Below are 24,872 nucleotides of genomic sequence, written 5' to 3' on the forward strand. Positions count from 1 at the left end.
CCAATTGTCAAAGGTTAATGAAATACAAATGGTATAGAGAGAAATAGTCCTATAATAACTACAACCTAAAACTTCTTACCTAGGAATATTGAAGACTCATGTTAAAAGGAACCAACAGCTTTCATATGTTCTCATGTTCTGAGCAAGGAACTTAAACGTTAGCTTTCTTACATGGCACATATTGCACGTTTACTTCTAACACTTTGTTTTTGCATTATTTAAACCAAATTTAACATGTTTCATTATTTATTTGAGGCTAAATTGATTTATTAAGTTAAAATAAGTGTTCATTCAGTATAGTTGTAATTGTCATTATTACAAATTATTTATTTATTTAATATTATTAGTTTAAAATATATATATATATTTATTATTATTATTATTAAATATATTTTTTTATATATTTTTTAAAATAAAAAATAAATAAAATCGGCCGATTAATCGGTATCGGCTTTTTTGGTCCTCCAATAAATCGTTATCGGCCTTGAAAAATCATAATCGGTCAACCTCTAGTGGAGACATTTTACTGTAGCTAATGTGGAAGGAAAAGCTGTGTACATTTGCAAATACTGTGCCAAATCATATGTGAAGAATGCAACAAAGATGCCGAATCATCTGGCCAAGTGTTTAAAGTTCCCTCAGCGCTCATAACAAGCAACCTCTAACAAAAGTCCCTCTACTTCTATTCGAGGTGAAAATGATGAATCAGACACCTTATCAATAGCAATAGCTCATGGTCCTCCTGGAATCAGAAGTATTTTTTTACTCAATGGACAAACTTAGTCAAAGAAATGCTAATGAATGTCTTGCTCGAGCTGTAAATGCAACAGGTTCACCTCTGATGCTCACAGGCAATGTGTATTGGAAGAGATTTCTGAATGAATGTTCTTCGCCCAGCATACACCCCTCCAACCAGACATGCTTTATCTACTCATTTGCTGGATGCAGAGTTCAGAGGTCAAGTGAAGGTCAAGCAAATCATAGAGAAAGCAGACTATTGCAATCATCTCTGATGGGTGGTCGAATGTTCGTGGGAAAGGAATAATTAACAAAATCATCTCCACCCCTAAACCAGTATTTTGCAAGATCAGACACAAGGGACAGACACACCGGCCTCTACATTACAGATGAGCTGAAGGCAGTCATTAATAACCTTGGACCACAGAAGGTATTTGCACTGGTGACAGACGATGCTGCGAACATGAAGGCTACCCTCACATCACACCCATTGGCTGTGCTGCTCATACACTGATTCTGCTCCTCAAGGACATCATGGCGCTGAAAACAATGGATACACTACAAGAGCCAAGAAATGGTTAGGTATGTGAAGGGTCATCAAGTTATAGCAGCAATCTACCTCACCAAGCAAAGTGAGAAGAATAAGAGCACCACATTGAAGCTGCCCAGCAACATGTTTGACAGTCTCCTGGAGGGGAAGGAGTCTCTCCAAGAAATGGCCATCACACAGTCTGCTGATATGGACAGCCCCATCAAGAGGATCCTCCTGGATGATGTATTTTTGGGAGAGAGTGGTAACTCTATAACCTATAGCAGTAGCCATTGCACGGATTGAAGGAGACAATGCCATTCTGTCTGATGTTCAGACTCTGCTTGCAGGTGTAAGAGAAGAAATCCATACTGCCCTGCCCACTTCACTTTTGCTCCAAGCAGAGGAAACTGCAGCTCTGAAATACATCAAAAAGCGTGAAGACTTCTGCCTGAAGTCCATTCATGCCGCAGCATACATGTTGGAACCCAAGTATGCTGCAAGAGCATCCTGTCTGGTGCAGAGATCAACAAGGCCTATGGTGTCATCACTACCATGTCTCGCCACCTTGGCCTGGATGAGGAAAGTACACTTCCAAGCAAGGGATTTGGGATGGAGATGCAATATGGCAGTCGTGCCAATCTATCTCATCAGCCACCTGGCGGAAGGGACTTTGTGGATCTTGTTGTGGATCTTGTGGGTCCTTGTTTGGCAACACACACACACCAAAGCACGCAACAGGCTGACCAATACAAGGGTTGAAAAATGTGAGGCTTTTTGAGCCTGACAACGAGCCATCCTCAACAAGGTTGGAAAGTGACAGTAAAGAGGAGTACTCAAGAGTCTGATGTTCAAGAGATGGACATTGAGGAGGTCCAGGGAGAAGACATGGAAGCCTGAGAGGAAGACAACCAAAGCTTTAGTTTCTAGACTATCAACTTAGATGTATGTTGAAAACGTTTTTTTGGAAGACGCGATTGATCATTCAATATTCCCTTTTGTTGTTCAGTGAAATCATCCCATGTGGAGAGTTAAATCATTTAATTAAAGTTCAATTTGTAACTAAACAAATTGTTTTATTTCTATTGGAAGGATTTAATCATTTGCAATTATGTCTACTTATGATAAGGTAAAAGGTTTATGTTTCTGTCTCCATATAATATGGTAAATATATCCAATGGGAAAAAAACATCACATTTAAACGATATTAATATTAATTCCCATATATTCCCATGGAAAGTTTCCACCTCCAAATATTCCCCAAAATGTGCAACCCATAGCGGATGACCAGAGTGAGTCGTACTTCCACAAGAATTCTGAATGACCTGATTGCCAGTCACTGTCCATCTGCTGCCTCTCTTCTAAAAACAGTATACTGTAGCTCTCTCCCTCACACAATCACTCCCTCTGTACCACTACAATAGCAGAACACTAGGAAATGACCATGTTATGTAACAGAGCAATGTAAAACACCCACAAACACTCTCTCTCGTACTGTTGGGAATTTCACTCTACAACACAGATCATATTAACATTCTGTTTCAGTTTGAATTACAGTATGTGACAACCTGTCTTCAGCTCACCTCAAAGCTCCTATAGATACCAGCTGAATCCTAACTTAAGATATCAATGTGGAACTCAGACTTTCACATCAAGCCTACATTGACATAAATAAGAGATTTGTATGAAAACGTTCATTCCGTGCAGATTTTGATTGAATAGTAAACACAGCTTGGACTATGGTGGCGCTGACCCGTATAAAAACACACCACACGTGGTGCTCTATTAAGTCATCCACTCATAGTGTCCTGGTGCTTCTATCCCAGTTTAGTAAACTAGGGCAGAAACCAGAAATAACATGTGACTCCAGTCTCTTCATCAGAGACAATCACGTAAGCCAGCTCCCTAAAGGTAGGGTAGTTCAGGCCACCCAGCCAATTTACTACAGACCAGTAGGGTGTGTATCTGGGTCAGGCTCACATCTGATTCACTACAGACCAGGATGTTGTGTATCTGGGTCAGCCTCACAGCTGATTTACTACAGACAAGGAGGGTGTGTATCTAGGTCAGCCTCACAGCTGATTTTACTACAGACCAGGATGGTGTGTATCTGGGTCAGGCTGTTTGGGCTTAGCTGTTTTTACCCAAACATGGATTCCTATTGGGTTCTAAAGTTACTGCAATGTTATTAATACGTGTGTGTGTGTGTGTGTGTGTGTGTGTGTGTGTGTGTGTGTGTGTGTGTGTCAGGTAGGGTGCAGAGTAGAGGTCGACCGATTAAATCGGCATGGCCGATTAATTAGGGACGACTTCAAGTTTTCATAACAAATTGGTAATCAGCCTTTTGGATGCCGATTACACTGCAATCCATGAGGAAACTGCGTGGCAGGCTGACCACCTGTTACAGTAATGCAGCGTCAAAAAGGACCTTGTGGCTACAAGGAGCCAAGGTAAGTTGCTAGCTAGCATTAAACGTATATTACAAAAAACAAAATCAGTCTTCACATAATCACTAGTTAACCTAGTAATATCGTCAACCATGTGTAGTTAACTAGCTTGTCCTGCGTTGCATATAATCATATCGGTGCCTGTTAATTTATCATCGCATCACAACCTACTTCATCTTTGCCAAATGGGTGATGATTTAACAAAAGCGCATTTGCGAAAAAAAGCACATTCGCTGCACAAATGTACCTCACCATCAATGCCTTTCTTAAAATCAATGTTTGCTCCCTACAGGGAGGAGGTGAGGGCCCTCGGAGTGTGGTGTCAGGAAAATAACCTCACACTCAACGTCAACAAAACAAAGGAGATGATTGTGGACTTCAGGAAACAGCAGAGGGAGCACCCACCTATCCACATGGATGGGACAGTTCTGGAGAGGGTAGTACGCTTTATGTTCCTCGGTGTACACATCACGGACAAACTGAATTGGTCCATCCACACAGACAGCGTCGTGAAGAAGGCGCAGCAGCGCCTCTTCAACCTCAGGAGGCTGAAGAAATTCAGCTCGTCACCAAAAGCACTCACAAACATCTACAGATGCACAATCGAGAGCATCCTGTCGGGCTGTATCACCGCCTGGTACGGCAACTGCTCCGCCCACAACTGTAAGGCTCTGCAGAGGGTAGTGAGGTCTGCACAACGCATCACCGGGGGCAAACTACCTGCCCTCCAGGACACCTACACCACCTGATGTCACAGGAAGGCCATAAAGATCATCAAGGACAAAAACCACCCGAGCCACTGCCTGTTCACCCCGCTACCATCCAGAAGGCGAGGTCAGTACAGCAGGGACCGAGAGACTGAAAAATAGCTTCTATCTCATTGCCATCAGACTGTTAAACAGCCACCACTAACATTGAGTGGCTGCTGCCAACACACTGACTCAACTCCAGCCACTTTAATAAATGGGAATTGATGTAAAATATATCACTAGCCACTTTAAACAATGCTACTTAATATCATTTTTACATACCCTACATTACTCATCTCATATGTATGTATATACTGTACTCTATATCATCTACTGCATCTTTATGTAATACATGTATCACTAGCCACTTAAACTATGCCACTTTTTACATACCCTACATTACTCATCTCATATGTATATACTGTACTCGATACAATCTACTGCATCTTGCCTATGCCGTTCTGTACCATCACTCATTCATATATCTTTATGTACATATTATTTATCCCTTTACACCTGTGTGTATAAGGTAGTAGTTTTGGAATGGTTAGGTTAGATTACTCGTTGGTTATTAATGCATTGTTGGAACTAGAAGCACAAGCATTTCACTACACTCGCATTAACATCTGCTAACCATGTGTATGTGACATAAATTTGATTTCATTTCATTTCCTAACAAAGAACGTAATTAACTCGCCAGAATTGTACATAATTATGACATAACATTGAAGGGTGTGCAATGCAACAGAAATATTTAGACTTAGGGATGCCACCCGTTAGATAAAATACGGAATGGTTCCATAGTTCACTGAAAGAATAAACGTTTTGTTTTCAAAATGATAGTTTCCGGATTTGACCATATTAATAACCAAAGGCTCGTATTTCTGTGTGTTTATTATAATTAAGTCTATGATTTGATATTTGATAGAGCAGTCTGACTGAGCGGTGGTAGGCAGCAGCAGGCCCGTAAGCATTTATTAAAACAGCACTTTACTGCATTTGCCAGCAGCTCTTTGCTGTGCTTGAAGCAAAGCGCTGTTTATGACCATCAACTCCCGAGATAAAGCGCCTATAAGAACATCCAATAGTCAAAGGTATATGAAATACAAATGGTAGAGAGAAAAATAGTCGACGCGTCATAATTCCTATAATCACTACAACCTAAAACTTCTTAACTGGGAATATTGAACCACCAGCTTTCTTATCTTCTCATGTTCTGAGCAAGGAACTTAAACATTAGCTTCTTTATTTTATTTTTTTTTTTACATGGCACAAATTGCACTTTTACTTTCTTCTCCAACACTGTGTTTTTGCATTATTTAAACCAAATTGAACACATTTCATTATTTATGTGAGACTAAATAGATTTTATTGATGTATTGTATGAAGTTAAAATAAAAGGGTTCATTGTTCAGTCAGTATTGTTGCAATAGTCATTATTACAAATATATATAACATTTTTAAAACAAAATCAGTCAATTAATCGGTATCAGCTATTTTTGGTCCTCCAATAAATCCGTATCGGCGTTGAAAAATCATTATCGGTCGACCTCTAGTGCAGAGCTGATGTAAAGGTCAGAAGTGACATTCCAGGATAGTATTACCAGCATGGAAGACGTAAAGAATGTAGGGAGGAGAGCCTCCCATTGTGTGCGTACGTGATACTGAGATACTCGTGTCTCTTTGTATGCTGGACCTTATAGCTGTGATTGCATGAGTTTGTCCCCATCTGTCTCTAGACCTTTTCCATATAACATAGAAACTAAAATCACACCCACCTCAAACAGAACAGCCGAAGTAGAATTCAATGTTTTAAATTATGTTTTAATCTGTAGCTGAAGTACCTATCAAATTAATGCCCAGGCTTACTGCCCTTCTCTCGGCCTATCTATTCCATGCAGTCACTGATGCTGTCGAGTGATGAGGTCACCACATTTGGGGCCCAGCTGAGGCTGCTGCTACCTTAGACACATGACAGCCTTAGAGCAGCAGAGAAAACACTCATCACACATTTTCACCTGGCTCTAACATGCACACACAGCTCTTCTCTTACTGCTCTGTTCTCTACTGGTCAGGTACATGGTGTTGCTGTCTGTGTGACGTTTTGTATCTTAGGGCTGTGAGGCTGAGGCAGGTCTGTATTGTAACAGAGGCAGGAAGCCATCCTAGTCCCTCCCCGCCTGGCTCATTGTTTGGAAGGGCAGCAGCTAAGGCCATTTCCTGTCTGGGAAATGCTGAGGCACTGCCCCCCCCCGTACACCGAACCTTATATCACACCATCCTACCTGCCCCTACTGCAATGTCGGCCATCCCTTGCTACCCCGTCTCAAGAGAACAAGTGAATCTGAGAACACTGGGAGACAGTACTGTCACTGACCGTTTAGAAGGGGATTTCTGGTGACACCTCACACACACATCAGGAATCGTGTAACTTCAGTTCCTGGCATCTTTATCCGAGTGCACCACTTCCCCAGAACCGATACCATTTAACTAGACTGTGTTTACAAGGCTAGAAAAACTATTTTATATAGGTCCTATCTGCTTTACACATTTATAATTTATTTTACCAGGTAAGTTGACTGAGAACACTGTCATTTACAGCAACAACTTGGGGAATAGTTACAGGGGAGAGGAGGTGAATGAGCTAATTATACATTTGGGATGATTAGGTGACCGTGATGGTATGAGGGTTAGAATGGGAATTTAGCCAGGACACTAGGGTTAACACCCCTACTCTTACGATAAGTGCCATGGGCTCTTTAGTGACCACAAAGAGTCAGGACACCGGTTTAAAGTCCCATCCGAAAGACAGCACCCTACACAGGACAATGTCCCCAATCACTGCCCTGGGGAATTGGGGATATTATTTTTGGAGCAGAGGAAAGAGTGCCTCCTACTGGCCCTCCAACACCACTTCCAGCAGCATCTGGTCTCCCATCCAGGGACCGACCAGGACAACACTGCTTAGCTTCAGAAGCAAGCCAGCAATGGGATGCAGGGTGGTATGCTGCTCCCCTCATACCTCCACAGAGCAGAGCTTTGAACCCAACCAGTGTTGTTATGGCGTTGCAGCATGGTTTCAGGTCATCTGCTGGCTTGAGACAATATCCAAGATGACCAAAATAAATTGTGGTTTCCTAGAATAAATTATATTTAGCAAGGCCATTCAAATACCCCACGCACATTTATAAACCTTCACCATAACAGAGTTCTATAAAGCAACAAACATGTTATTGAGCCTCCAAAAAGCCCTAAACGTTATTCCAACATTCATAGTGCTAAATGGACCGTATATAGTATTGGCACTTGCTCAAAGCTGTATGATGTGAAGACGCAAAAATGTCATCCTCCAAAGTATAAGCCCTTCTCATCCACCCCCACATAGAACCTCAACACCCCTTCCCCAACATCACCCAAATTCTGCCCCTGGCATCATAATTGCACCCCTCCCCCACTGACCTACCCACCCTATCAGTGTGTTCTGCAGGGCACCATGCCATCCTGTCACACTGTGTCTATGTGAAGGGGAGGTGAAGAGGCAGAGGGGGGTACATTACTGTATCAACCCCCTCCTACAGCACACCCCCTCCTACAGCACACCCCCTCCTACAGCACATCCACCTACAATTTCTACTTAACATATGTTTCCCGTGCCAATAAAGCCCAGTGAATTGAATTGGATAGATAGAGAGCGAGAGAGAGAGCAGGGCACTGATACAGAGGCAGGGGAGAGACTGATAAGACACGGGTCAGTGGTTGTAGGAGTGGGGAGGAGGGAGGAGTGTGTAGTGGCGTGGAGTGTTTGTGAGGGTATTTTGTGTGTGTGTGTGTGTGTGTGTGTGTGTGTGTGTGTGAGAGAGATACAGTTGAGCCGTGACAGTGCAGTGTCGGGGGTTGCCAGCGAAACATCACAGCCAGAGGCAATTAACCCTCTAATCGAGTTAATACCATCTGCCTGCCCTCGTCTATTCCGCTATACCACTAGAGTTTGCACATTTCTCTGGAGAGTTCAATAAAGAACACCCAAAATGTACCAACTACAAAAAAAACACATTAACACCATCTTCAGCCCCCCCACACACACTTAAACCCAGTCAGACACACAGACAATGTCAAAGTGTGTCTGTGTAGCTATAGGTGTAGGTCTGATGGTACCAGTACAGTCCTACCAGGTCCTGACTGACAGGTCAAAGACGGAGGGAGGGATTACAACCAGCCCATATAATCCCCAGTCCTAATCCCTGATTGTCTGCCACTCACTGGGTCACAGCAAACGGTTTCTAGAGCAGCATGTGTATTCCGTGCTCCATGGTGACGCTCCAGACTTTTAATTTTTTAAAATAATTTTTTATTTATTTATTTTAAACACACCCCCCTCACACACGGAGGTAACAAACTTGATTAAAAACACAATAAGAACACACAAGAAGAGGATCTATACAGCTGTACCAACAACACAAGAGAAAGGGTAGAGGCATCTAAATTCCATTATTTTGATTCAATTAACTTCACTGACCTAATAAATCATGTGATTATTCAGTAATAAATGACCAAAGTAACATAGTCCATCATTGCCATCCATTCCACTACTACTGCATCCGTCCACATTCCATAGGTTAGGCCCTGTGGAGTTCCTGCCCTGCATCTCACCACAGTAAACCTTTATTTCACTAGTTATACTGTAGTACAGGGGTAGACCACTAGATTCAGCCTGAGGTTTTGTTCACTGCAAATTGACCATAACAAAACAAAAAAATATTTGAAAATAATAACTTCATACCTTGATTACATTGAGACACAATCACATCTTTTATATATATGTGGGAATACTTGGAAACAAGATTTCCAAAATAAAACTCAGCTTTGGCTGAATTACTGGTGATTTCACAGTCTTTTCTTTTTTGAAAACTTTGGGGGCAAAATATATATATATATATTTTTTAAATCACTCACTGACAGTTTTGGCCCGTGGGCCACCTGTTGCCGACCCCTGCTATACTGAAACCCAATCTTCTGCTGTTCCAGCCCGTCTCTGGGGCATCACCTCCTCTGAACAGGGCCAGTAACAGTTCCATTAACAATGCATTAGCTCATTATTCTATCCCCAGACTATACTCCACCACAGCACCCGCCGTAACCTGTTTATCCCATCACCACGGTTACCGTCACGGCGCCGAGCCCACAGTGTCTCGTCTAAGATCTAGACCTGATGATATAGGGATGTGTGTGTGAGTGAGCGATACTAAGGCTACACAATTAACTTTTGAAGTTAGTTTACCAACTGGGGGCGATGAGGTCTGTCTAAGACTTAACATGTGTGTAAGGGAGATATAATTGGAGAGAGAGAAAAGGAGCGCTAGACACTAGTGAGATAGGAAGTGTGTGTGTGTGAGAGAGATCGAGGAAGAGAGAGGGGGATAGTAGATGTGTGAGTGTGTTTTTAACTCAGCTGTGGTTTATGACAGTTCTCAGGTGTGGTCCGTACACAGAACAGACAAACTCTACCCTCCAACACCCTATCCCTGGTTGCATCCCTGAGAATTCACAGCTTCCTGTAGGAGCGAGACATACGTACACGTCTGACAGGACATCCCAGGGAGGGGACAGAGAAATTAAAGCAGGTGTGTTTACAGGGCACCAGAGTGTATCCTGGCAGCCAGCCCAGTGGTGAAGGAAGAGTGCTGGGGCTGGACTGGAGCCGAGGGTCGTAATACAGGATCACACACACACACACACATCACTGGGGAGGTGGCTCTTTAGGAACCAGGCTAAGGGCTGGCACACATCGCACCGAATGTGGATTTACGTTCATTGGTGTGCTGATCATTCAGTGTGTGGTGTTTAAGGGAGCAACTGCTGTAGACGTCTGACTGCCTAGACATTTCATGCGATTCTACATGTAATCATTGTGCACTCTGAATTTTTCCACCACAAAATTTCATTGAGGTGCTAAGTACTCTCAGCCAGCAAACGCTATTGGTGTGTCTGAGCCCTAACACATCTCGCATCACAACACACACAGAGAGAAAGAAAGAGAGAGAGTCAGGCTGTAGCTCCAGAATGTGAGTGAACGGCGTGAAACAATGCCAGAAATGCCATTTGTCATGAGAGGATGTTTCCTTTCCTGACATATTCATCAGAACAGGCCAATAAAATCTCTAGAACTGACTATTACACACAAACAACCATAATAACCAGAAAACAATGCTAGAATCAGATACATAACGTTACCACAACATTCAGAGAACATTCGCCACCAGTTGAAGTGGACGCCTTTCTTACATTTCTGCTTGGTTCCCATTTCCTCAAAAACCTCCCCTGGGAATCATTATGAAATCAATCAGGCTATTTCTGGAGACAACCAAAAAAGGTCTCGCTCTAGTCTGGGTGAGTTGAGCTCTGAGGTCAGGAAGGCAGAATGGTAATGTTGCCAGAGTGTCCTCCTCCTCCCCTTTCTAATCCTACCAGAAATCTGATTAGACCCACGGGACCTTGTAAGGCTAAACACCTTTAGGATCATCATAACATCAAAGAGTAAGACAGAGCTTCATCTGTGTACATAATACTAGAGGTCGACCGATTAGGACTTTTCAACGCCGATACCGATTATTGGAGGACCATAAAGCCGATACCGATTATTGGAGGACCATAAAGCCGATACCGATTATTGGAGGACCATAAAGCCGATACCGATTATTGGAGGACCATAAAGCCGATACCGATTATTGGAGGACCATAAAGCCGATACCGATTATTGGAGGACCATAAAGCCGATACCGATTATTGGAGGACCATTAAAGCCGATACCGATTATTGGAGGACCATTAAAACCGATACCGATTATTGGAAGACCATAAAGCCGATACCGATTATTGGAGGACCATAAAAGCCGATCCCGATTATTGGAGGACCATTAAAGCCGATACCGATTATTGGAGGACCATTAAAGCCGATACCGATTATTGGAGGGCCATAAAAGCCAATACCGATTATTGGAGGGCCATAAAAGCCAATACCGATTATTGGAGGACCATAAAAGCCGATACCGATTATTGGAGGGCCATAAAAGCCAATACCGATTATTGGAGGACCATAAAAGCCGATACCGATTATTGGAGGGCCATAAAAGCCAATACCGATTATTGGAGGGCCATAAAAGCCGATACCGATTATTGGAGGACCATAAAAGCTGATACCGATTATTGGAGGACCATAAAAGCTGATACCGATTATTGGAGGACCATAAAAGCTGATACCGATTATTGGAGGACCATAAAAGCTGATACCGATTATTGGAGGGCCATAAAAGCTGATACCGATTATTGGAGGACCATAAAAGCTGATACCGATTATTGGAGGACCATAAAAGCTGATACCGATTATTGGAGGACCATTAAAGCTGATACCGATTAACCGGCTGATTTTTTATTATTTTTTATTTGTAATAATGACAATAACAACAATACTGAATGAACACTTATTTTAACTTAATATAATACATCAATAAAATCAATTTAGCCTCAAATAAATAATGAAACATGTTCAATTTGGTTTAAATGATGCAAAAACAAAGTGCTGGAGAAGAAAGTAAAAGGTCACATATTTTACATGGAGCATATTGCAATGTAAGAAAGCAAACGTTTCAGTTCCTTGCTCAGAACATGAGAACATATTAAAGCTGGTGGTTCCTTTTAACATGAGTCTTCAATATTCCCAGGTAAGAAGTTTTAGGTTGTAGTTATAGGAATTATAGGACTATTTCCCTCTATACCATTTGTATTTCATTAACCTTTGACTATTGGATGTTTTATAGGCACTTTAGTATTGCCAGTGTAACAGTATAGCTTCCGTCCCTCTCCTCGCTCCTCCCTGGGCTCGAAGCAAAAACAAAACGACAATTAGCGCGCGCTAACTAGCTAGCCACTTCACTTCGGTTACTCGAGCCTCATCTCGGGAGTTGATAGGCTTGAAGTCATAAACAGCGCAATGCTTGACGCACAAAGAAGAGCTGCTGGCAAAACGCACGAAAGTGCTGTTTGAATTCATGTTTATGCGCCTGCTTCTGCCTACCACCGCTCAGTCAGATACTTAGATGCTTGTACGCTCAGTCAGATTATATGCAATGCAGGACACGCTAGATAATATCTAGTAATATCATCAACCATGTGTCGTTAACTAGTGATTATGATTGATTGTTTTTTATAAGATAAGTTTAATGCTAGCTAGCAACTTACCTTGGCTTACTGCATTCGCGTAACAGTCTCCTTGTGGAATGCAATGAGAGAGGCAGGTCGTTATTGTGTTGGACTAGTTAACTGTAAGGTTGCAGGATAGGATCCCCCGAGCTGACAAGGTGAAAATCTGTCATTCTTCCCCTGAATGAGGCAGTTAACCCACCGTTCCTAGAATGTGTTCTTAACTGACTTGCCTAGTTAAATAAAGATTAAATAAAGGTGTAAAAAAATAATTAAAAAATACATCTGCGCCCAAAAATACCGATTTCCGATTGAAATTGGCCCTAATTAAATCGGACATTCCGATTAATCGGTCAACCTCTACATAATACTCAGTTTAAAAAAAAATTGATGGTAACCACTAATTTGAGATTAACTATATTTTTAATCCAAATATAGTACCCTCCATCATCCCAGTGCAAATTCACAATGGTGATATACCCAGCAATGGTGATACACCCAACAATGGTGACTTTACCATCTGATCTATAAAGAACAGAGTGGCCAAACCGACCACTATGAGGAGGAGTGTTCCAATGTTCGCTCAATTCAACTGTCATTGTTTTGTGTGGCACAGTGCTTGTCTGTATGTGTTAACTATGAGTGATGTCTCTAGTGAGTGGACACAGTAGTAGGAGTGTGCACGCATCAGGTAGGGTGCAGAGCAGATGGTCAGAAGTTCCATTCCAGGATATTAATAACAGCAGGTGTGTGTGTAACGGAGTAAACCCAGTCAGACAGTAAGGTAATTATCACCGCTAGTAATATCTAGCGATCCCCTGGCCACCTTGCTGTGTCAGCCGACCTGGGCCATGGCACAATCTCAGTCATTGAGCTCCACTGACAGGGAAATGGGGGCAGTGGGGAGGGGGTTAAAAGGGCACCAACATCAGATTCAGGCCACATACAGTAGTATTACATCGCAGTGTCAGTCTGCACATACAGTGCCTTGCGAAAGTATTCGGCCCCCTTGAACTTTGTGACCTTTTGCCACATTTCAAGCTTCAAACATAAAGATATAAAACTGTATTTTTTTGTGAAGAATCAACAACAAGTGGGACACAATCATGAAGTGGAACGACATTTATTGGATATTTCAAACTTTTTTAACAAATCAAAAACTGAAAAATTGGGCGTGCAAAATCCTAACATGTAGGTACCATGTAGCAGTAAGCTTTTGGTTTTAGGCAGATGAGCAAATATGAAACGGTGTTTGGGATTTTCCTTAGCCGAGTAAGAATGTGTGTGTGAGAGAACGTGTGTATAATTTAGATAACCGTCTCACTGCAAAAGCAGAAGTGGCCAGACAGTGCTATCCTGTAGTGAGAAATCAAATCAAAGTTTATTTGTCACGTACGCTGAATACAACAGGTTCACCTTACAAAAATTGGACCAACTGGGGACATTTTGTTCATCCCCACAAGTTTAAATGCTATTTCTAGGGGGGTTTAGGATAAAATGTAGAATTAGTGTTAGATTTAGGAGCTAGGGTTAGTTTTAGTCTTAAGGTTAGGTCTTGGGGTTAAGGTTAGGGGAAATAGGATTTTGAATGGGACTGAATTAAATGTCCCCACAAAGTTAGCTATACAAGAATGCGTGTGTCCAGGCAGTTAATGTGACACTGAAAACAGTGACTCGACCTCTGAATGCTCAGCTATGAAAAGCCAATTAACATTTACGCCTGAGTTGCTGACCTGTTGCACCCTCTAAAACCACTATGATTATTATTTGATACTGCTGGTCATCTCAAATAAAATTGCATTGGTCACATATACATGTTTAGCTGATGTTATTGCAGGTGTAGTGAAATGCTTGTGTTTCTAGCTTCAACAGTACAGCAGAATAGAATATATACATATGAGATGAGTAATGCAAAATATGTAAACATTAAAGTGACTAGGGTTCCAATTATTAAAGTAACCAGTTCTCAAGTCTATGTATATAGGGAAGCAGCCTCTAAGGTGCTAGTTTTATTTTTTATTTTATTTTACCTTTATTTAACCAGGCAAGTCAGTTAAGAACAAATTCTTATTTTCAATGACGGCCTGGGAACAGTGGGTTAACTGCCTGTTCAGGGGCAGAACGACAGATTTGTACCTTGTCAGCTCGGGGGTTTGAACTTGCAACCTTCCGGTTACTAGTCCAACGCTCTAACCACGAACCACTCTAACCACTAGCGGGGTGAACAGGCAGTGGCTCAGGTGGTTGTTATCCTTGATGATCTTTCTGGCCTTCCTGTGACATCGGGTGCTGTAGGTGTCCTGGAGGGCAGGTAGTTTTCCCCTGGTGATGCGTTGTGCAGACCGCAAAACCCTCTGGAGTGCGCTGCAGTTGTGGGTGGTGCCGTTGCAGTACCAGGTGGTAATAGGAGCCCGACAGGATGCTCTCAATTGTGCATCTGTAAAAGTTTGTGAGGGTTTTAGGTGCCAAGCCAAATTTCTTCAGCTTCCAGAGGTTGCGCCTTCTTCACCACACTGTGTGGGTGGACCATTTCAGTTTGTCAGTGATGTGTACGCCAAGGAACTTGAAGCTATCCACCTGTTCAACTGTGGTCCGGTTGATGTGGATAAGGGGGTGCTCCCTCTGCTGTATCCTGAAGTCCGCGATCAGCTCCTTTGTTTTTTTTACGTTGGGTGAGAGGTTATTTTCCTAGCACCACACTCCCAGGAACCTCACCTCCTCCCTGTAGACTGTCTCGTCATTGTTGATAAGGCCTACTCCTGTTGTGTTGTCTGCAAACTTGATGATTGAGTTGGAGGCGTGCGTGTCCACACAGTCATGGGTGAACAGGGAGTACAGGAGGGGGCTGAGCATGAACCCTTTGTGGGGACCCTGTGTTGAGGAACAGCGAAGTGGAGGTGTTGTTTCCTACCTTTACCACCTGGGGGCAGCCCGTCAAGAAGTCCAGGACCCAGTTGCACAGGGTGGGGGTTCAGAACTAGGGCCCCAAGCTTAATAATGAGTTTGGAGGAAACTATGGTGTTAAAGGCTGAGTTATAGTCAATGAACAGCATTCTTACATATGTATTCCTCTTGTCCAGATGGGCAAGGGCAGTGTGATGGCATCGTCTGTGGATCTATTGGGCCGGTAAGCAAATTGAAGTGTGTCTAGGGTGTCAGGTAAGATAGAGGTGATATGATCCTAGACTAGTCTCTCAAAGTACTTCATGATGACAGAAGTTAATGCTACGGGGCGATAGTCATTTAGTTCAGTTACCTTTGCTTTCTTGGGTACAGGAACAATGGGGGACATCTTGAAGAACGATCTGGCCTTAATGGCCATATACTCTTATAAATCGCCACCCGGCACAGCCAGAAGAGGACTGGCCACCCCTCAGAGCCTGGATCATCTCTAGGTTTCTGCTTTTCTAGGGAGTTTTTCTTAGCCACTGTGTGTCTACATCTGCATTGCTTGATGTTTTAGGCTGGGTTTCTGTATAAGCACTTTGTGACATCTGCTGATGTAAAAAGGGTTTTATAAATACATTTGATTTACATGAGTACAATACGCTCTAACAACTTTTCTGCAATGTTATGCCAATGTTCATGACATTACCTCATGATGACAAGGCTGATGGAATGTTGCCAACTGTAATTTAGTATCAGATTGCGTATGATGGACTGGAACTCCCCTGCTACTATGTCCAAACGCATGAGACTAATGCAACAATCTATTTTCTACTTCAGGTTATGAGGATGGATTATGGTCGCTCGGTTATAGTTACATGTAAACTATCAACTAGAGCCAATAAGTTGACTCCTCACTGAAATGTCCAAGGACAACTAAACACACATAAATCATGTATGATGCTGTGTGCAATCCTAAACACATGCACATAAGGGGTAAACACAAAGACTAGGATTTACTGTCAAACCCATTGACAGCCCTTGCTTATTAAGCTTGCATGAAAATTCGACATTGAATTGTACGTCAGGCAGAAATTAGCATTTGAATCTGGAAAGTTTCCTCTCGGGACATCGCATGCTTCGGGTGATAGAAATCTGAATGCACTGCCAGGGCTTTGAAAAGTTGACGGAATAATAGTTTCCTGTGGATATTGTCTCACATTACTACCGCCAAAAGGACCAACCACATTAACAACCGGTAAAGTAAATTAAAATGTACTTTTATTCAACATTCTGGCATGTAGAGGTCGTGAGAGGAAACTTTCCTGATTCAAATGCTCATTTCTGCACGACGTAGAATTCAATGTAATTCAACGTCGGGTTTCCAGGCAATTACTAAAATAACGTACTGAAAGATCAATGGCTTTAATTGCTGCAGTGCGCAGTCACGCATGGCCCAGCCAATCTATACTGAACAACAATATAAACAAAGTGTTGGTCCCATGTTTCATGAGCTGGATTAAAAGATTCCATACAATTTTCCATTTGTGCACACACTTTATGTCCCTGTTAGTGAGCATTTCTCATTTGCCAAGATAATCCATCCACCTGACAGGTGTGACATATCAAGAAGCTGATGAAACAGCATGATCATTACACAGGTGCACCTTGTGCTGTGGACAATAAAGGGCAGTCATGCGGTGGGGTTGTGTATTGGGCTGGCATACGCTACAGACAACGAACATAATTGCTTTTTTATCTATGGCAATTTGAATGATCCTTTTTAAAGGATACACAGGTGCACATCTGTATTCCCAGTCATGTGAAATTCATAGATTAGGGCCCAATTAATTCATTTAAATTGACTGATTTCCTCATATGAACTGTAACATCTTTGAAATTCGTGCATGTTGCGTTTCTATTTTTCTTCAGTATAAAATACTGGAGTTAATAGCGTGACTGCTCGTTGTATGACAGCCTACCATAGAAACTTTGTCCACGATAGGCTGCTGCAGTGAGTGTGACACCGAAATGTGAATAGTACGGTTCTGGGAAATAATATGGGGATTTCCACGACATCTTCCCGACAAAATTCAAAGGAAAAGGCAGCGTGCTGTTCCGTCATTGTTTGACAAACATACAGACCGGGGGCATTTATAGTAGTAGCCTTGTTGGAGCATTAAGGCCATGCTATCTTTAATGGCCCACATTTCGTTGCCTACGCACAATACTGAACATCTGTCCAAAAGCTGATTCTCCGCATCGAGAAAAGCTTAGTCGTGCGCTAGACACGGCATGCCCATAACATTCTCCATCACTGTCATGTTAATGTGTCTGGAATTGAAACTTCTTAATTCAAACATACTCCAGACATCAAGTTATCGCTTACACAGAATACAAAACCCTTCGTCTCCAAAAGACTACCTGAATTCCAAAAATCTATGCATTTTGTCGGGACTGCTGGGCGCAGGAGCGGAAGAGATTCAGAATAATTATACGGCATTGTCTATTCTTACCTGCTTCCACCGTATCTGATAAGTCGTAGTTAGATGCTGTCCTGGGGTATTCTTTGAGTTTCCTGGCGCTGAGGTTCAAAAACCCGGAGTTCGCTCCTTCTTCCAACGCTCTTTCCAAGCCGCGGTTGGGAGGCAGGTTATTGCCACTGATGTTACTTTGTATCGAGGCAGAAGCGAGCTGGGAATGGGGACGAGGGTCTGGTCCCAACGTCGCCATATTAGCCCCTGCTTTATTTAAAATAAATGCTCTGCAATGACTGTATCCAAGCACAAACTATGGGAGAGACTCCAACGGTTTGCGAATTTCCTCTTCGAATACCTCCGCTCCCACTGCGACTGCGCTATTTACAGTACTACATTGAACTCTAGCCAGACCAACGGCATACTGGTAAATTTGGATTTTGCGACCCCTGCTGACGAAACATAAAACTTCCATCATTTATCTTCAAGACCTACGATGACATGACTATCTGTACTGTAGCCTACCCATGTAGTTCATATGAACTGTGTGATACAGAACAATAACATATCTTAGGGATGCAGTCACAGTGAGTATGGCTTTTGAATGATTGAAAGGCCTGCACAATAACTTTACAGAATTACAATTACAGAAAAACTTTTCATACCATTCATTTCAAGTTATATCTTGGATGAGGATTCCTGGAGTTCATTGAATCTGATAGAGAAACAGAGAGAGAGAGAGAGAGAGGGAAATACACACAGAGAGACAGAGAGAGAAAGGCCTCACTACCAATGAGAGTGCTGAGTCAAGTGCTTGAATAACCTGCTTGCATCAGCAGATATACTGATCACTATGGGGGCTACACAATAAACACACATACACACTGACACACATACACATAAAGTGAGAGAGACAAACAGAGAGTTAGAGATATATGCCTTCACAGATCCGAAAGAAGACAGTGGGTGAGGGTGGTGGAGTGACAGACTCGTCTCTGTTTTGTCATACCTCATTTCTCATCCTATCATCTTTCAGTCTGGTTACATCTGGAGTTAGTAAAGGCTTCTGGGATTCTATTCCAGACTAATCCTGCTTAAGAGAAATAGCCTATAGTTCTACTATTCCCAATATTCATGACTGTGACTATTTTATTATCAGGGCCTGAAAAGCGAGTCCACATCATGTCACTTACCACTGGGCACACACTGGTTGGATCAACGTTGTTTTCAAGTAATTTCAATTAAATTACGTTGAACCAATGTGGAATAGACATTGAATTGACGTCTGTGCCCAGTGGGTTAATTGTCACTTTCATCCCCTTACTTCATCTTCTATTATTATCAGATGATAAGTACAATGCAAATAAATGGATACTCCTGATAGTTCCTCTTTTCTGTTCAAGCTGCATTCTGCAGTGACACAGGGTTCGATAGGCTTAGGGCTGATTTCTGCAACCTCTCCGTCATGCTGAACAAAGCATTACTTGCCACTGCAGGGAACCTATCAGGACGACAATGCAGAATTCACTACTCTTGACCAAAACATTAATAAGGAAGACTATTACATATGGATTAGGTTCAATCTGTTTCTTTGTGCATGAAAACTCAATTCCCACCAGAGATGTGTGAGCTGTTGGAATGAATGTGTATAAGATTTAGTAGGCCTACTTGTCAAGTCAAATATATAATCATGTGTAGTTCTGAGACACTTCTTGGAGTTTGAGCCTTTGACCTTTGATAAAACATTTATTACACAAAGACATAGCTCACTCGCTATTTGAACTTGGAGTTTGTAAATTCAGAGCTTATTTAAAAAATAGCTTATTTATCTAAAGTTATCATTCACTTCATCATTTGTTGAGGAACACCCACAGAGAGACTTCTTGCGTCTGGTTTGAAAAGGGCATTGCTTTACCACAGAAATTTCAACCCAACATTAAATACAGGAAGTATCCCCCGACCCACTCCTTGCTCAACAAGTTGACCGTTTTACAGCTGTGTTATTTCAGATGTCATACGACAAAAAGACTCAGGTTCAACCATGTCCTTCATTTTGGAATCACACAAAATGGTGAGTACTTTATAGTTTGACAGAATATGAAATAGTTTCAGAGATTCTAAAGGGGATCACATATGTGATTGTTCTGAAGGTTTCAATACTACTTGTAGGTGTATCTTAACTTCAGTATAAATATAGGTTTGATGTCCCCATTGATATGTTGTTCATTTGTAATATTCTAATGACAGTAAAAAAAAATCGAAATATCCAAGTGATTATTATCAGAATAATTCTATATCATTTCAGAAGCTCTACAGAGTCAATGTCCTTCATGTCCATCCGTCAGTCAAACAGTGAGCTCTGACCTGCACTTTATTGTCCAACTCTAATATGGACTCACAGGATATCAAAAAGGTTGGTGTTCATGTGGAAATAGCCCCTTCACAATAGAGATATGGTTGTAATATTAAAATCTTTTACAACTTTTTATTGTATCTGCCTTAATGGGAAAGTGTCATATGAAGTCAAATCATCTGTCAAATGAACTTGTAATGTTGGAGATGAGAATATATTCTGTGAATACTGACTCAAACAATGCCACCATGCAAGTCTTATACATTTCAAGCTGATCTGAATATATATTTTCTGCTGGTAGTTTCCATTCAGGAAGTATAACAAGAGCAGTTGTTTTGAAGGAAATTGAGGTATAACTGCGTTCATAGAAAATCTCTCTCTCTTTCTCTCTGTGTGAAGGTGGTCAGTCGAGGCACTGCCTCTCCTCTACGGAAGTCAAACAATGTGAGCTGGTATGTGGACACTGTCCCCACATCCCCCTATCTAAGTCCACCACACGGACACTGCACTGACACAGAAAGCAGCGGGGAAGAAAAGAGCACAGGGCAGTCCTCTCATGATGATGATGATGATGATGAAGGACACATTAAGAGTAATGAAGCACCCGGGAGTTACTTAAACAGGGAGGACCCCTCTCTGCTGACCCCAGGTGATGACCAATATCACCTGCCCAGAAGTAGCCCCGTTATCTCCCACAGGAGGAAGTCCTTAACATGGCATGGAGATACAGGGCTGTCTCTGTCTGCATTGCCCCCTACTACTGTGGCCCCTCTGGGTCTTAGTAGTGACCCCCCATCAACATCTGACCGATATCATCTTCATCTTACTGAGCCCCCACTGGCAGCAGAGAGGTCAACTGGTACTGTAAAGGCAGAGTCTACCCCCTGTTCCTGTCCTACTATATCTCAGTCACATAAGCCACGCTGTGTCTCCATCTCTGCCAACCTGAACCGCCTGCTTACCAGCGGGCTCCATCTGCCCTTCAGGGGCTCCCAAGGGCCAGGGTTGGACCAGGAGGAGGGTCCCCGACTACGCTCAACCTCTGATGCCCATCCACAATTAGGTAACCTTTTCAGCTGTCCTGATATGGTAGACTTTACAGGTCTTTACAGGTGCAGAGGGAAAATAAGAAAGTGAGAACTCAAGGTTCCTTATGTCTAGTTCACTGATTGATATGTTTTTGTCATTGTGCTTTGACATTAAAGTGCCTATTAAGGATAAAAGACAAAGTGATATTACACACTGCTCTGCAGACATTATCAAGACTGGCTGTGACGTGGACAAGGTAAATTCCCTCTCTGAAACATATTCGGTTAATTATATTTGCTTATTTATATTTTGTTTATTTTTGAAGCATCTACAGTGCCTTAGGAAAGTATTCAGACCCCTTGTCTTTTTCAACATTTTGTTAAATTACAGCCTTATTCCCTCAGCAATCTATATACAATATCCCATAATGACAACACGAAAACCGTTTTTTATAGTTTTTGCTAATGTATTGAAAATACAGAACAGAAATACCTTATTTACATAGGTATTCAGACCCTTTGCTATGAGACTCGAAATTGCGCTCAGGTGCATCCTGTTTCCATTGATCATCCTTGAGATGTTTCTACAACTTGATTGAAGCCCACCTGTGGTAAATTCAATTGATTGGTCATGATTTAGAAAGTCAAACACCTGTCTATATGAGGTCCCACAGTTGACAATGTATGTCAGAGCAAAAACTAAGCCATGAGGTTGAAGGAGTTGTCCGTAGAGCTCTGAGACAGGATTGTGTCGAGGCACAGATCTGGGGAACGGTACCAAAACATTTCTGGAACATTGAAGGTCCCCAAGAACACATTGACCTCCATCATTCTTAAATGGAATAAGTTTGGAACCACCAAAACTCTTCTTAGAGCTGGGCACCCGGCCAAACTGAGCAATCGGTGGAGAAGGATGGTCACTTTGAAAGTTCCTCTGTGGAGATGTGAGAACCTTCCAGAAGGACAACTAGCTCTGCAGCACTCCACAATCAGGCCTTTATGGTAGAGTGGTCAGATGGAAGTCACTCCTCAGTAAAAGGCACATGACAGCCTGATTGGAGGCAGCTAAAGGCAGTTAAAGTCTCTCAGACCATGAGAAACAAGATTCTATGGTCTGATGAAACCAAGATTTAACTGTTTGAACTGAATGCCAAGCGTTACATCTGGAGGAAACCTGGCACCATCCCTACGGTGAAGCATGGTGGTGGCAGCATCATGCTGTGGGGATGTTTTTCAGCGGCCGCGACTGGGAGACTGGTCAGGATCGAGGCAAAGATGAATGGAACAAAGTACAGAGAGATCCTTGATGAAAACCTGCTCCAGAGCGCTCAGGACCTCAGACTGGGGCAAAGGTTCACCTTCCAACAAGACAACAACCCAAGCACACAGCCAAGACAATGCAGGAGTGGCTTTGGGATAAGTCTCTGAATGTCCTTGAGTGGCCCAGCCAGAGCCCGGACTTGAACCCGATCAAACATCTCTGGAGAGACCTGAAAATGGCTGTGCAGCAATGCTCCTCATCTAACCTGACAGAGCTTGAGAGGATCAGCAGAGAAGAATGGAAGAAACTCCCCAAATACAGGTGTGCCAAGCTTGTAGCGTCATACCCAAGAAGACTAGAGGCTGAAATCGCTGCTGAAAGTGCTTCAACAAAGTACTGAGTAAAGGGTCTGAATACTTATGTAAATGTGATATTTCATTATTTTAGTTTTTATATATACATTTGCAAAAATGTCTAAAAAACTGTTTTTGCTTTGTCATGGGGGTTACATCCTTAGAATAAGGCTGTAACATAACAAAATGTGGAAAAGGTCAAGGGGTCTAAATACTTTCCAAAGGCACAATATAAACTCTGACATGATGCTTTATGCCTGGTGTGTAGGAGAATGCTCATTTCATAGTGGTGGACATGGTGCTGGAGGCCTTGGAGGGGGTGAAGTGGGCTGTGAGTCTGAGTCAGAAGAGCTGTGGGGCTATGGGGAACCATACAGAGGCCTCAGAGGACTCAGGGGCCCAAATCGGCATCCACCCCTCAAAGACACACTCTCTTGTTTCCACTGACAGTGGATATGAAGGTAGGGAGCAAGAGGATGTAGTAATGGAAGAGGGCTTTAAAATAGTAATGAATTGTCATGAAATTGTCATTAACATTTTGGACCAGATCACGTTGAATGCTTTCCTTTCATTGCCAACCAATGTTCTTGGTGTGTAGAGAATTTATGCAAACACAACCAACCCACCTGGTCATATCAGATGCGTGGTCATAGAGGATTTAGATAGAAAGCCATTTAGGGGTGTGGGAGACAAGGCCCTGACAGAGAAGGATGTGTCAGTGGGACAATGTGAGAGAAGCGTGTTCTCTGAGTTAATGTTTTTCATATCACCTCTGTTTGCATTGTAGGTTGTGGCGCAAACAATAGACCAATAACCAGAGGCGCTAATATGTCCTTTAAAAGGTAGAAACAAACAAACAGCTACAACCATCACACCTCTGATTAACTGTGATAGTATTCATCATAGTCTTCATACAACAGCCTACAAAATCATTCCTATTCATCTTGAGTCTTGTTCTTACCCCCATTATGTCCATACTCAGTTCCCTGGGTTTTCCCATAATGCGCTGCTCTGCTGAGGGCCTAGCCCAGCAGCTGGTGTGTGACTTCAGGAAGCAGTGGTTTCCCACACAGGAGCTGAAACGCGGCCGTCAGAGCATCAGAACCTCGCTGCAGGAAGTGAGAATCACTGTGGTTACAAAATGCCCCTGCTGTCAAACACACAAATACAAAAGCACATTTTAACAGGCATACTTTCTGTTGACAGTTCTATTCCGGCTAGCTGGAAAATTGCAAACGAGTAGATTTGTGAAATATCGTCACTGACACACGAGGAATGACTGTGAAATGGAAATGACTTCAATAGGATGTTTACACCAGACAGGAAGAGTGTTTACCAATCAATGTAGCAATTTGACTGACTGTCCTACTCAATCCCCAGCTTCCTGGAGGGGTTTGTATGGTGAGTGATGCCCGTCTTAGTCTGAGTGAGGAGATCAGACAGAGAACCAGGATGAGGGGAACTCTGAACTGGGCCCCGCCCCGGTTCCAGATCATCTTCAGCGTCCACCCCACCCCGAGGTCAGTATGGTGTCACACTGACTTCACTGATGATGACTATTCCTACAGGGGATGGGCTTGTGCAAAAGTTTAACATTATTCTCATTGTGTCATGGTATTACTCCCTTTCACTCTCTGTACAATACATTTGTTCTCTTCATTTGTATGTGAATCAATCTGCAATAAGTCTGTTAATCAGTTTCCCTCATAATTCTGTCTCCTGCCCAGGCGCAGTGAGGTTGTTGCCTCCCAGCACTTCCTCTGTGCAGGCTGTGGAACTGAAATAGAACCCAGTAAGTACTACTCTAGTCCAGAGAGCTGGACACTCTGGGTGATCCACATGGAGCCACAGCAAGC

At 42.5% G+C, this 24,872-nt stretch overlaps 3 protein-coding genes across 9 annotated transcripts in view; 2 read left to right on the forward strand and 1 right to left on the reverse strand.

Moving 5' to 3' along the window:
• Window positions 1–9,667, forward strand: part of LOC135563600 (trichohyalin-like) — a gene marked incomplete at its 5' end in the record, with an annotated part of 33,449 nt that extends 23,782 nt beyond the window's left edge. Inside the window, one exon of the mRNA XM_065006447.1 lies at window positions 9,572–9,667. Within this exon, the coding sequence (XP_064862519.1) occupies window positions 9,572–9,667 (96 nt within the window). The remainder of the gene's footprint in view (window positions 1–9,571) is intronic.
• The window catches only part of lrch1 (leucine-rich repeats and calponin homology (CH) domain containing 1), a 107,050-nt gene extending 88,651 nt beyond the window's left edge, over window positions 1–18,399 (reverse strand). For 4 of the 6 annotated variants that reach the window (XM_029637944.2, XM_029637923.2, XM_029637934.2 and 1 more), the window contains exon 1: window positions 18,061–18,398. In XM_029637944.2, coding sequence (XP_029493804.1) covers window positions 18,061–18,277 — 217 coding nt within the window. In that variant the 5' untranslated portion in view covers window positions 18,278–18,398. Of the gene's footprint in view, window positions 1–18,060 lie in introns of all 6 variants that reach the window. The other 2 variants (XM_029637913.2, XM_029637896.2) reach the window with 1 other exon arrangement.
• A 1,549-nt stretch (window positions 18,400–19,948) lies between these two features.
• The window catches only part of rubcnl (rubicon like autophagy enhancer), a 7,231-nt gene continuing 2,307 nt past the window's right edge, over window positions 19,949–24,872 (forward strand). The window contains exons 1-9 of one of the 2 annotated variants that reach the window (XM_029637968.2): window positions 19,949–20,092; window positions 20,330–20,434; window positions 20,774–21,437; window positions 21,580–21,659; window positions 23,285–23,477; window positions 23,804–23,858; window positions 23,999–24,134; window positions 24,397–24,536; window positions 24,744–24,808. In XM_029637968.2, the coding sequence (XP_029493828.1) occupies window positions 20,411–20,434; window positions 20,774–21,437; window positions 21,580–21,659; window positions 23,285–23,477; window positions 23,804–23,858; window positions 23,999–24,134; window positions 24,397–24,536; window positions 24,744–24,808 (1,357 nt within the window). In that variant the 5' untranslated portion in view covers window positions 19,949–20,092; window positions 20,330–20,410. Of the gene's footprint in view, window positions 20,093–20,326; window positions 20,435–20,773; window positions 21,438–21,579; window positions 21,660–23,284; window positions 23,478–23,803; window positions 23,859–23,998; window positions 24,135–24,396; window positions 24,537–24,743; window positions 24,809–24,872 lie in introns of both variants that reach the window. The other variant, XM_029637958.2, reaches the window with a different exon arrangement.

The sequence above is a fragment of the Oncorhynchus nerka genome, linkage group LG3, assembly GCF_034236695.1.
Source record: "Oncorhynchus nerka isolate Pitt River linkage group LG3, Oner_Uvic_2.0, whole genome shotgun sequence".
Classification (NCBI taxonomy): domain Eukaryota; kingdom Metazoa; phylum Chordata; class Actinopteri; order Salmoniformes; family Salmonidae; genus Oncorhynchus; species Oncorhynchus nerka.